The 14,331-nt window shown below is 47.0% G+C and overlaps 1 protein-coding gene across 1 annotated transcript in view; it reads right to left on the reverse strand.

Moving 5' to 3' along the window:
* The window catches only part of NPHS1 (NPHS1 adhesion molecule, nephrin), a 170,463-nt gene that overhangs the window by 122,408 nt on the left and 33,724 nt on the right, over positions 1–14,331 (reverse strand). The window contains exons 4-6 of the mRNA XM_078774870.1: positions 13,575–13,697; positions 11,688–11,819; positions 1,947–2,028 (exon numbers count right to left, since the gene is read on the reverse strand). Of these exons, the coding sequence (XP_078630996.1) occupies positions 1,947–2,028; positions 11,688–11,819; positions 13,575–13,697 (337 nt within the window). The remainder of the gene's footprint in view (positions 1–1,946; positions 2,029–11,687; positions 11,820–13,574; positions 13,698–14,331) is intronic.

Raw genomic sequence — 14,331 nt, forward strand, 5'->3', positions numbered from 1 at the left:
CATCAAGCATTTCCTGGGCTTTTCATGCAATGATGGGATGACGATGCTCTAAATGAACGCAATGGTGGGATAGAAGGTTCAAGCCTCCACAACATCCGACTTAAACACAATTAGGACGCAACGTTTGCAATAAATAATGGCAAGTAATCCTCCTTGGGCAGAAATCCAGCAGGCCCTTGCATAGACGATGCGACAAAGAGAAAAACTGACGTACGAATCGAAGCCTCGTCTGAAACCATAACTGCAAGCCTAAGAGAAATGCACAAGACACAGGGAAGCAATGATAAGAAGCAAAATGCAAATGTACTGCAACTGGGGTAAATGGCACACAAGGGAACTTTCATGCTTCAAGTCTTGGGAGAGTATAAACTCAAGCAAATGGACCAGGAGAAGCTCCTGTGTCCTTTCCCATGAATGCATCAGGTGCTTGTTGGCAGGAATTATCATCAGGTGCTTCCGATAGTCTGGCACCCCGCTCTGCTGACCAAACTCTCCTCTTATGGTATACTTTGCCCCTCCCCTTTGCCCCTCCCCTAACCCTACTTTGAAATTTCCACTCATGGCTCGCAGACTTCCTCTCCTGTTGGAGTCAACGTGAGGCTCTAAATGGAATTCTCTCATCTTCTCTTCCTGTTCAGGCTGGAGTTCCTCAAGGTAGTGTTCTGGGCCCTGTGCTTTTTCTATTCTTCATCAATGATCTCTCCGACTCTCTGGAAAATCCTCGCTATCTCTTTGCTGATGACTCCACCCTCTGCCGCTCAATATCTCATTCCTCAGATCGGCAGTCTGCAGACCTGGATAAAATCACAAACTGGTCAACACATGGAACATGTCTCTCAATCCTGACAAATTTCACACTCTCATTATGTCTCTCCGTAAAATCCGTCTGGAAAACCCTCCCATCTACTTTCTCAACAGACTTCTCAAAAAAGTTCTGTCACTCAAGCTTTTGGGTCTCAGTATCAGCCATGATCCTTTCTGGGAAAACCACATTTCTAAGCTGGCCTCCACAGCCAATCGCCGACTGGGCATCCTCCGTCGTGCGAAGTCATTTCTTGGCACTTCTGAGCTTCTCACCACATACAAAGCTTTCATCCGCAGCTTGATGGAATATTGCTCTCACCTCTGGGCCGGTGCTCTTGCCTCACACCGAGACGCACAAGATCTGTCAGCAATCCTCTTCTGGTGAAACTTCCAAAATACTCTCTGCTCACCTTCACTCTTTCATTACCCTCGCCAGAGGAGAGGGTATTGCATTTGAATCCGTTTGCTGTTTGTTACTTGCCGGAAAAATTCCGGCAAGTATGTTGGTCTGTCTGTTTGTTTGTTTGCACAGAATAAATATGATAATTTCTCTGCAACCGTTGGTCCGATTGACAGGAAAGTTTCACCATAAGTGCACCTCCTCCTGTAGCTTTTTAATGATAATTATGAGGCCATAGGTCACGTGGTATGGGCGCCATATTTGTTTTAACACAAAACCCTTAAAAACCACAAAAAAACATCCTGGTGAGGGTCTGCAATCTCTGATTGCTCTTTCTTGCTCCTCTTTTTTTCCCGCCTCTGGAACAAACTCACACACTCTCTTTAATCCCACTCCTCCCTCTTTAAAACAGCTGTTCACCACCATCTCTTATCTTCCCCCATCCAAAACCTTGATCTTTTCTACCCACGTTAACACACCCCAAACCTACCTTATTCAAATTCCGTTTTCTTTCGTGATAGTCCTTGTAGTGTCCATCTTCTTTATCCTGTGTATCTGGCCCCAGCCCTCTCCCTTCCACAGATCTCCAGATATTCCTGCTCTCTACTGTTGTTGTGCTTCCCTCTCTCTCCCCCTCTTGTCTACCGCTCCCTTTATTATATGTTATATGTTTTAGCTCTCATACGAGCCTCGCCTAAGTAAACAAAAAAAAAAAAAAAAATAAATTGGCACGTAAACTTACTTGATCACAACAACCCTACTGGAAAGTTTGGGTTGAGATCCTTCCAGATCAGTCACATCTTTAGCTGGCAATTCCATGTCATCTGAAGGTTGATTGAAACAACAATGTTAATAGAGTGAGATGTGCCAGAATATTCCTCATCCCAAATATAGAGAAACTACAACCCTATCTGCCAATGTGGAGAAGATAAGAAGCTGGTTCATCACTTGAAACACATTTAATGTTGGAAAAGTCACACATTATGAGCTTATCTTTCACAAAAAAACCACTTAGAAAACCCTCCAATTGACTTCAGCTCTTTGAAAAGGTTTTGATATATATATATATATATAAAATGCAGTGCAGCCTATATTACCAGTCCCTTTTGGACCATAATTGCACATAAACTTGCAAATGTTGACATTGCAGACATATTGGACAAACGTGATATGTACATGATGAATACTGATGGTAATTAGAGATGATGGATGAATTGTACATGTACACCTACTTCCGCAATTCAATAGAAAACTAATATTATGTTTGGCATTTTAATTTTTTTACAGAAAAATGAAGAACCGTGAAGAGGTCCCTTGAAACCAAGAGACTGTAACTGCATTGAAAATACATTTACTTCTTCATGCAGCTGTATGAATCAAATTGGCGCCGCTTGATATGAACTTTTCTAGAGCATTACGTGGTTCCTCCTCAGAACACAAGGGTAGTCCAGTATGCACACGAGATTTCTTGAATGCTCCTTATTTTGTATTGTTTGGCATTTTCTACAAGTTATGGAATGTCCCTTCTTTGCTATACTTTGCCACATACCCTTATATAAAGGGGCCTTTTCTATGCCCCTGGTATTTTACCCAAGAATATATATATATATATATATATATATATATATATATATATATATATATATATATACTGTATGTATATATATATATATACATATATATATATATATATATATATATATATATTTATTTATTTATTATATATATATATATATATAATTATATATATATATATATATATAATTAGATATATTATATATATATATATATATATATATATATATATATATATATATATATATATATATATATATATCCACGATATCCATTTTTCCGTTCTCCAACCTATAGCTTTGTCTTCAAAAAACTCAACGTTTCGGCCAGCAACCCAGCGTGCGCTGAGCCTCCACTAGCCTTCATCAAGAGAAGTTCCCTTGTTCAGCTCCTCCCAGATATACCTGGGGGGAGGGGTGGGCCTATTCTATCAACCAATCACAAAGCTGTGTTGCGAGACCTCGTGACCATAGATGCATGCTCAGCTTATGTTGCAAGTGTTTTGTGTGTATTTGAGCGGTGTGTTGTGTTTTGTTGTCCGTGTTGCCTGTGTCGGCTATGTCCCACTTTGTCTTTGTCCTCCTCCCAGCATCTGTGTCTCTCTGGTGGTATATTTATGCATGAGAGGTCCGTATGCCTGTGGTAACGCCACAGTCTCCTCTGTCAATGGTGCCCTCGTTTGGCCAGTGTGCCAGGCCTCCAGTATTCGCCTCCTGGCCCGGTTCGGGATGCCGCCAGCACGTTCACATTGTCCCATAGAGGAACATGGCCCGCCCTTATTCCATGCTTGGCGATAGCAGATCTTTCTGGGTGATTACACTCAAAGGCCTTGTGGTGTTCATTAATGCGCTGGCCGAAGGTTCTTCCAGTCTCGCCTATGTATTCTCCACCACAGTCACATGGAATGGTGTATACCACACCTGTGAAATCATTCTTTAGTCTTTTGTCTTTGACCTTGGTCAGTGCACGTCTCAAGGTGTATATAGGTTGGTAGTTAACCCTCACCCGACCGGTCTCAAAATCCTGCCAATCCTTTGAGATACCCGTGGCACAAATGGTAGCACGCAGAAGCCCTTAGGTGGTTCCTGTGGCACGTCCTGGATTCTTGGAGCTGCCAGTACCATTTCATTTGTTGGGCAGAGGTGGTCTGGGTAGCCATTGGCTTTCAATACCCATTTGAGATGCTTGATCTCTCTCCTTTTTCCCTTCAAGGTGGACGGTATATTCCTTGCCCTTTTTACGAGTGTATTCACCACAGCTCTTTTATGGTGCAGTGGATGGCAAGACGTGAAATCGAGTTAACGCTCGGACTGGGTGGGTTTCCTATACACTGCGGTACTTAAGCTTCCATTGAGGTTCCTCCTCACCAAGACGTCCAAAAATGGAAGCGACCCATCCTGTTCTTCCTCACAGGTGAATTTGATGGAAGGAAACATTCCACTGATGCCCTCCTGGATTGCATTAACAGCCGTGCTGGGGCAGATGACAAAAGTGTCATCGACATAGCGGTACCAGACACGTGGCTGTGTTGGGAGGGATGGGATGGTGCGTGTTTCCAGCTCTTCCATCACCATATTGGCAACCACCGCAGACACCGGAGAGCCCATCGCAGTGCCGAACACCTGTTTGTAAAATGTGCTGTTAAAGACGAAATAGGTGGAAGACAGACAAGTGCTGAGGAGGTCACATACGTCATCAACATTCAACTTGTCAGCAGCCTGTTTCCAGCAATCATCCTCCATTAGCCTCTGTCTCGCCACATCAACCGCCAGGGTTGTGGGCACGTTTGTGAATAGCGAAATGACGTCAAATGACACCATGGATTCATGTGGATGGATCGTGGTGTGTGTTATTTTATCCACAAACTCGGAGCTGTTGCGCAATCCTCGGTCGGTTTTTCCCACGAGGTACTGTAGCGGTTACCTTATTCACATGTCGCGGTTAACTTATCCGCATGTGCCGGTTACCAATACCATATGTTTGGTCTAACTCACGCGGACGGGCTTTTGGTTGTGTGGCCGTGACGCACGCGCGGCTGTTGGAGCCACGCCCTCCGAAGAGGGCTTTTGGTTTTATATAAGCCGTTACGACTTCCGTTCGCGAGCAGTTGCTGGAGATTTCTGTACAATAAACAAGCTTTGTACCCAACGAAATGGCCTCTTCTTCTCACCTACGGCAACTCCTAAACTGGTGACCCCGTCGCCCCCGAACGTATTCGGGGGCTGCACATGAACACGGCAGTATTTCGACCGCAATTTCTTCCACAAGACCTAAACTCGAACTGCCGGGGTTTTAGCAACGATGAGCGGCCATGTGGTTCGCGCACCGCACTCGGTTCCTCCTCTACGACTAGAGGGGCGAGCCTGCTCCGGGACCCTCCAAAGGAACGCCGTTACGAGGCGTTGGCGGCACGGCTACTTCGTCACCTTCGCGCGCACTGAAGCCGCGTTACCTTCGCGCGCGCTGGAGCCTCGTTACCTTCACGCGCACTGCTGCTCGCCACTCCCGCAACTCCTACTGCTGCAACTACAACTGCTACCGCTGCTCGCCACTCGCGCAACTCCTACTGCTGCAACTGCAACGACAACTGCTACCGCTGCTCGCCACTCGCGCAACTACGACTCCTACTCTACACCCTCGGGAGGCCCACGAGGAACCTCGGCTGCCTCCCCCGAGGCCTTGACCAGCCCCTCGGTTGACTCAACCGCTTTTCACGTGCACCGCTCGAGCCTTCTCGGCACTGCACCCGCAAACTGCAACCTCGGGAGGCCCGCGAGGAACCTCGGCAGCCTCCCCCGAGGACTTGACCAGCCCCTCGGTCGGCTCAACCCCACGGCTGCGTTTCTTCGTGTGTACCGAGGCCGGGCCCTGCTCGAGCCTTCTCGGCGCTGCCGAGCGCGCCTGCGAACTACGTACACGCCCGTGGAGTGACTTCTGGGGGGGCGCATGTAGCGGTTACCTTATTCACATGTCGCGGTTAACTTATCCGCATGTGACGGTTACCAATACCATATGTTTGGTCTAACTCACGCGCACGGGCTTTTGGTTGTGTGGTCGTGATGCACGCGCGGCTGTTGGAGCCACGCCCTCCGAAGAGGGCTTTTGGTTTTATATAAGCCGTTACGACTTCCGTTCGCGAGCAGTTGCTGGAGATTTCTGTACAATAAACAAGCTTTGTACCCAACGAAATGGCCTCTTCTTCTCGTCTTCGGCAACTCCTAAAGTACTTTAGTATATCGGCCACGAACTTTGACAATGCATAATATGGTCCATTGATACATGACACGATGACCCGTAATGGAACGTCTTCTTTGTGGATTTTTGGTAACCCATACAATCTGGGAGCGACGCCAGAGTCTGCTATCGCCAAGCATGGAATAAGGGCGGGCCATGTTCCTCTATGGGACAATGTGAACGTGCTGGCGGCATCCCCGAACCGGGCCAGGGGGCGAATACTGGAGGCCTGGCACACTGGCCAAACGAGGGCACCATTGACAGAGGAGACTGTGGCGTTACCACAGGTATACGGACCTCTCATGCATAAATACACCAGAGAGACACCGATGCTGGGAGGAGGACAAAGACAAAGTGGGACATAGCCGACACAGGTAACACGGACAACAAAACACAGTACACCGCTCAAACACACACAAAACACTTGCAACATAAGCCGAGCATGGGTCTATGGTCACGAGGTCTCGCAACACAGCTTTGTGATTGGTTGATAGAATAGGCCCACCCCTCCCCCCAGGTATATCTGGGAGGAGGTGAACAAGGGAACTTCTCTTGATGAAGGCTAGTGGAGGCTCAGCACACACTGGGTTGCTGGCCGGAACGTTGAGTTTTTTAAAGACAAAGCTATAGGTTGGAGAACGGAAAAATGGATATCGTGGATATAATTCCCCACCGCCGTTCATTACTTGATATATATATATTGTTACGGACCGCGGATAAGATGTTGTGTTTGCCGAGCGGATGGCACCGCGGCCGAACAGTTACCCCGACTAACCCGATTCCTGAACGTTGGCCGGATCGCGCCACACATATTCAATGGGGAAAAGACTAAAGCGAAGGATGTGAATGGGGGAAGGATGGACCCCCATCACGAATACCCGGGGAGGGTAGTGTAAGTGTTAGGTAGAGGGTATAGGTAAATTGTGGTTGGATATTGTCATCTGTGGTGCGGGTGAAAGAATGGTATTTGGATGGGTGCATTAGTGTTGTGGAAATGGCTGGGCGTGTAGCCTGTTAGTGTGTGTAGTTGGTTTGGGCACTCCACCACTGTGAGGATGTCGGCCAGGTGAGGCCGCAGGTGGGCTCTGGGAGCCGGTAGAGTTGTTGTGGATGGGGCCCGAGGATCCGGAGGACGGACCCGGGTAGCCCAGTGCCAGAGGGCACCGAGGGGTGACAGAGCCAGGAGGGGCCTTCCCCAGTTAGATAGGTTAGGTAAGGAGCAGGTAAGCTAGGAGGCAACTGCAGTGGTGGAGGTGTGCAGGTGGGTAGACCTGCTGGGAGAGCTACACGACCCAGCCCGGAAATTGTGCAAGGGCACAGGGAGATGAATCGGGGGAGTGAGACCCCAAATTGAGAAGCACCACAGTTTGGTCAATGGGAATTGGTTTTTAAAACCACATAGAGTAAGATTGCCAATGGTTTGGCAGGGAAAGACCCCGGGTAGTGTAAAGTGTGTTAAAGTCATTTCGAGGATAGTTAGGATTGAAGTCTCCTCGCACCATCTACATCCACTCACCTGAGATGACGTACCTCCACACCATGCCAGGTGGTTTTAAATTATTTTTGATGCAAATGTTTGGATTGTGAGACGCATCATGACGTGGGTGTGACATTGTGCTGATGTTCCATCTCTGCCTCCTTATGAGGATTGATGATGAATTGGGTGATGGCAAATTATGGTTAGAGGGATTGTGGAGACGAATTTGGTATAGAAGAAATATGGGGAAGACGTGACAGTAGTGACGAATTTGTAAAGGTGTAGATTGTTGTACATATGGGGTAAGGGCAAGGGTAGTGTAGGTGACAGGGGGGGTGACGTACGGTAGGGACGAGCTTTCTCGCTTCGCTCTCCGTACGCACTTCACCTTGCATTGCCTTATTGATGTGTACCCTTGTGACCTTACCCCTCGCTCATCTGTCTTTTCCCCCCTTTGTCTCCCACATGAGGACCTGTGCGCCACTGGGCGCCGAGGGGAGCGTGCGTGAGTCCGCCATTGTGCGCCCGGAACTCCCAGAACCAGCTGTCTGCATCGATGCACCACCTTATGGACCACATGTCTGTGGCTGAGCACCACTTATGGACCCCATGGGTTGGGGCATGGCCCCTCTGCTGGAACCGGCCATGAAGGCCCGAGATCTTGCTGGCGGACCTTGGCCACAGGGCACCGATGCCCCACAGGTGAACCACACTAGTCGGCCCTGTGGGCCATAAATAAATAACAATGGACATGTTGGGTGCATTTTATTATTGCAAATAGGCCGCCAGCAAAGAAGATGACAACATCTGGAAGATAGTAATAGCCAGCAGAGGGAGCCGAAGAGCAAGAGACCACCAGCAGGGTTAGGGGCTTGTTTGTTGTTTTTATTTTATTGAACAATGATGACTGTGCACCGATTGGTGCTTGAGGGTGTGTTGGTGCGTTTTGGGTGCTTTCATGGTGCATCGATGCAGAGCAGACTGTCTCTCCCCCCCAAAAGAACAATCACAGGTCCTGGGTTAGTTTTGTAAATAAAAGCAGAGCCATTGTAAATAATGCTCCCCACCGTCAGTGTATAGTTTGAAGACCATTCTGCAATTCGGTTAGCTGTGGGCGTGCATCTGTTAGGCAGGGTGCAATGGAGCAGCGGGACATATTTATTTATGTTTTAAAACTGTCGCACTCAGGGTCAGGTTAAAAGTAGAGGGAACTACACCTACGTGTCACACTAAGTTAAAGTTATAGGCCCGGGACGTGCCTAAGAGGAGGAGGGTGCAGTGTTATGGATATGAGGATTGTGTTTTTTTATTGTTTTTTTTTTTTTTTGCTTTATTCTGGACCCTCCTCACTCCAGTGTTGTATAAAGGTCAAAGGGCGTTCCCGTAGTTAATTCCATAAAGCATACACGTCAGCCAATCATAGATTTCCCCCTTGTTGATAGTTATATCTTTATTATGTGTATTAGGGTAAGGCCTTGTCTTCCATTAAGATGACACTCCATTGCACCAAGTGAAACAAAATAGATTCCCTTTCATTCCCATTCCCAAAATCTCCATTTCCAGCTACATCCCCTCCAAGTCTCCATTGCCAACCGCACTGGGCAGTTTGCCAGGTTTGTTACAGCGGTGGGTTGCTGATTTCGCCCCAAAGCCGCCATTAAGCATGTGCTCAGCTCGGGGAAGAAGGGCGTACCCGCCCATCGTCATCAAGGGCGGAGCCAGAGGGCCGTGCCGACCAATCAGGGCCGAGGCGAGCTGACCGATGGGCGTGTCCTGAAGGCCAGCGGCTTGATCGCCTGAGGCGCTATAAAAGCGCGCGCGCAAGAACCGAGTAGTAGTTGGACAGGGAGACGTGCAAGTTGTTGAGTTGAGTGGTTGGACCAGATGAGCTTTGACAAGACGAGAGAGACGAGTCCTGAAAAGAGCACGCGACATCCACACAGCCGCAGCAGCAGCAGCAGCCACAGCAGCAACAACAGCCGCTTGGGGCCTGGACGGCAGTTTTGAGCAGGGCCGCGAAGGAACGGCGGCTGCGAAACGCGCCGATCGTGCTGCAGGACCCGTTGGACCTTCCTCTCCCTCCAGCCATCCACCTCCTGCCTTTCCATCCTTTTGTGTACGTGAGTTTGTTCTGTGTGTCTTGTCCCTGGGTTAATTAAGACTGTAGGTAAGCTAGCGATTTTCACTGTGTCTCTAATATCTTCTGTACATTATTTTATTATCTTTCCTTCTTCCTTGGTTACTTTGAGCGTGTAAATAATAGGAATAAATTTAGTAGTATTCCTTACCTTTTTTTTTTTTTTTTTTTTTTTTGTATACAAGATCGAGGCTCGTGAAAGAGCGAACATTAATCACACAGAAAGACAAACAGACACATAAAACAAATAACATCGGGAGCGGTAGACAAGATGGGGAGAGAGGGGGAAGGACACAAACACAACATTTGAGAGCAGGGACCGAGAGACATGGAGACATCGAGAGATCTGTGGGAGGGAGAGGGCTTTGGGGGGGAGGCATGTGAAGGGGGGGAGGCATGTGAATGGGGGGGAGGCATGTGAAGGGGGGGGGGTGGGAGAGGTATAAACATATGGACACTGCCAGGATTTCCAGGAAATAAGTTGGAATTTCAAACAAGGTGGATCTGGGGTGAATTAGTGGGGGTAGAAAAGATCAAGGTTATGGATGGGGGAAGATAAGAGATGGTGGTGAACAGCTGTTTTAAAGACCTGGAGGGAGGAGAGGGATTGAAGGGAGTGTGGGAGTTTGTTCCACAGGCGGGAGAAAAGAGGAATGAAAGAGTGAAGGTGAGCAGAGAGCCGAGATTTCGGCAGTTTAACCATCAGAGGGTTGCTGGCAGATCTTGTGCGACCTGTAGGAATATTTGGGGGACAGAGCACAGAGAGAGCTGGGGGAGCAAGGCCGGAGAGGAGTCGGTAGAAGACAGAAAGACCACCTACCTGCCTGCGGTGAGTGAGTGAAAGGCCCTCAGAGATAGCTTCATCGCGGGAGATTCCAATGATTTTGAAAGCTTTGGATTCAACAGCGTGAAGCCGAGCCAGGTGTGAGGCAGGAGCACCAGCCCATAGGGGAGAACAGTATTCCATTGAGCTGCGGATGAAAGCCTTGTAAGTGGTGAGGAGCTCAGGTGTGCCGAGGAAGGACTTCGCACGACGGAGGATGCCCAGTCGGCGACTGGCTTTGGAGGCCAGCTTGGAAATGTGGTTTTCCCAAGAAAGATCATGGCAGATAGTGAGACCCAAAAGCTTGAGTGACAGAACTTCTTGGAGAGGATTGTTGAGAAAGTAGATGGGAGGGTTGTCCAGTCGATCTTTTCGGAGAGACATAGTAAGAGAGTGAGATTTGGCAGGATTGAAAGACATGTTCCACTTGTTTGACCAGTCTGTGATTTTGTCCAGGTCTTCAGAGAGTGAGGAGGCTGCAGACTGCCGATCTGAGGGAAGAGGAATGGAGCGGCAGAGAGTGGAGTCATCAGCAAAGAGATAGAGAGGATTTTCCAGAGAGTCAGAGAGATCATTGATAAAGACCAGAAAAAGCACAGGGCCCAGCACACTTCCTTGGGGAACTCCAGCCTGAACAGGAAGGGGAGATGAGAGAAATCCATTCAGGGCCACACGTTGACTACGACCAGAGAGGAAGTCCGCAAGCCATGCATGGAGTCCGCAAGCAACCCTTTGTCTTCTTCTTCTTCTTCACATCCTTCGCTTTAATCTTTTCCCCATTGAATATCTGTGGCGCGATCCGGCCAACGTTCAGGAATCGGGTTAGTCGGGGTAACTGTTCAGCCGCGGTGACATCCGCTCGGCAAACACAACATCTTATCCGCGGTCCGTAACAATATATATATATATATATATATATATATATATATATATATATATATATATATATATATATATATATATATATATATATATATATATATATATATATACATATATATATACATATATATATACATATATATATACATATATATATACATATATATATATATGTATATATATATATATATACATATATATATATATCTCATTCGGCCATCATATATATATATATATATATATATAATATATATATATACACACATGTTCACAGAAGTAAAACATTTCTCTTAGAGTTGCTGAACAACGTTAATCATAATCAGATGAAAGTTTTCTGCATGGAACAGTAGCCTACTTTTGTACCAGGTGACCTCGGGGGTAGGTTTGGCATCCATCACAGTGCAGGTAAGCTGATACTCTTTCCCAGCAACCCACGTGACTTCATCAACACCAGGATATTCAGCAATAACCAGGCTCTGAGGTGGTACTGGCAGAAAAAATGTCCAACCAAGGCACACGATGTAGTCAAGGTCATCTATGTTCAACTAAGTAAGGTAAAGGATCACCCTCTATTTAATTTTTGTGCTACCCACAAAAGGCATCTTAAAATTTAGATGCCCAGGCCTTAGCTTCAACAGACATCACAGACATTATAGAGTCTGCCTTTGAATCAGGACTCGGGTTTGGAGCTATATTTGTGGGCCTTTCCTCAACTTACGACCAGATGTGGCAAAAGGGTCTCTTCCTCAAGCTGTATCGATTATTCCAAGAACGCAGTCTAGTTTGTTTAATCCGTGACATCATCTCCAAAATATGTTTTTATGATGCTTGTTAATTGGAAGACAAGTCGCACTTGATCACTCAAGAATGGTGTCCCCCAGTTTCCTGGGCTCTTTTAATGTCTGCACCGCAGACCTACCAACCACCAAGGGCTCAAAGCTTGTGTATGCATATGGCATGGCAATCCTCCATACTGACAGTTTCCAGCACGTTGAGAGTACCCTAAGCCATTACATCAAGACCCTTAACGACTTCGATCACCAATGGTGTCTACGTCCCAGCATACAAAAGACAGTGTGCCCAGCCTTTTATCTCAATAACCGAGAGGCCATAAGAGAGTTGTTTAAAATCAAGTTGAATGGAAGTGAGCTTCCCTATTGACATACCCCAACCTACCTAGGAGTTCAACTTGATAGGACCCTCTCATTCGGCCAGCACTCAAATTAAAGGTTGCAGCTGAGGTAGTATCTCGAGTCAAGCTAATATGTAGGTTGTGGACACACCTGGGGTGCTCACTTCTCCATTCTGTACATCGACAATACCCCTTGTTCATGCTCAGGCAGAATAATGTCAGTTTCAGATTGGGGATGACGTGCAGGTGTGAAAAATGTAGAAATTGCTTTACCCCTGCTTGGGGGTTATTATAGGCTGTCTTCATCCAACTCCTCTGCACCAACTCCAAAGTTGACAGGGACAACACCATACCATGTCATGGAGAGAAGCTGCAACCCGATACGGTGCCTTGAAGACCATCTGACATGTGGCACACCCGCTCCACAACCAAATCAGCAAGGAGGTGCAGAACAAATACCTCATCAGGTGCAAACCTTTCATCATACCGGCAAAACACTACTTCCCAGGATAGAAGACAACATATGGACCTTCCACAGATGGAGGGAGATCCAACCTCCAAGCCGAGTGAACAACACCAACATCTCAAACAAGCCATGCAGCTCTGAGCGACCCAGATTTTACTGGATCAGACTCAAGAGACTTTGCATTGGCATGGGAAGATTTGGCTTCTCCATGCCCACATTGGGTTTCTCTGAGAGTCCATTGATTGTCTGTGGTCTCTGCTAGACGTCCGATGACCTTGTGGAGGAGTTCGATATCCACGGCTTTCCTGGGGGTTGGAAGAAACTCAAAACGTTAGGCCAAGAGGCACGCCACTGGCTGAAGACCACCAAATTTACCTACTAAGATCCTCTGCTCCCTCAGCCCTCAGACTCTTCCCAACAACTTGAGAATGTAGGTGTTCTTCCAGTAACACCTTCATGGTTAAACCTCCAAAATGCAGTCTTTTCCTGTTCATTCGTTCCCTTGATAATAGTGTCGAAGAACAGGCCCGCTGCCTGACTGCCACTTCATATCATCCATCACCTTGCTCTTATATGATCCTCAAACTTGGCGAAAACAATAAAAGGATGAAAACATGAAAGAAGAGAGAGAGAGAGTATCTCACCGAGCACATCCAGCCAGACACTCTGGGACATGATGCCCTGAATCGTTTGTGATGGGCTCACTTGACATTGATACCATGCTTCATCTCCCATCTCTGTTTGCTCGATCTGCAAGTTGTATTCTCCTGTACAATAGTACCATGGCATCAGTTGATCAGATATCTTTAGCACGTGCAGTATATTCTCCTTGCCCTCCTCCAGATCACAGATATCACCATCACCACACATGTACACAATCACATATCCATACCCAAGCCATACCTACCAGTCCGATCAATATCCATGCATCCCCAATATTTCTAGGGACTTGTATAATTCCAGTGTAAGCGTATGTGCTGCTTCTACTGCTACTACCATTTCAGGTAGACTATTCTATGCGTTAACTACTCTCTGAGTGAAAGACACCTGCCTCACTACTGTCTTCTTTAATCTCAGGCTTGAACTCTGGTCCTCTGGTCCTTCTGCTGAAGAACTCTTCTTCATTTCTTCTATCTATACCCTTCATTATCTTAAACATCTCTATCATATCCCCTCATAATTAATCAACTATGTCTAAGGCATAAATCCTGTCTCCTTCAGAAGCTCCTCATAGCCTAGTCTAGCTTGGTCCAGAATGTTTTAGAACATAAATAATCCCCAATTAAAAAGCATGACCTTTTCTACCCACATCAACCCCTCACCCTCCACCACCAAGCCCACCTCCTTCCTCCTTCCAAAATTTCCAGTTTTTCCATCCTGAGTTTGCTTCAGTATCTATCT

Source organism: Myxine glutinosa, chromosome 3 (assembly GCF_964187855.1).
Source record: "Myxine glutinosa chromosome 3, kmMyxGlut1.1, whole genome shotgun sequence".
NCBI classification, from domain to species: Eukaryota; Metazoa; Chordata; class Myxini; order Myxiniformes; family Myxinidae; genus Myxine; species Myxine glutinosa.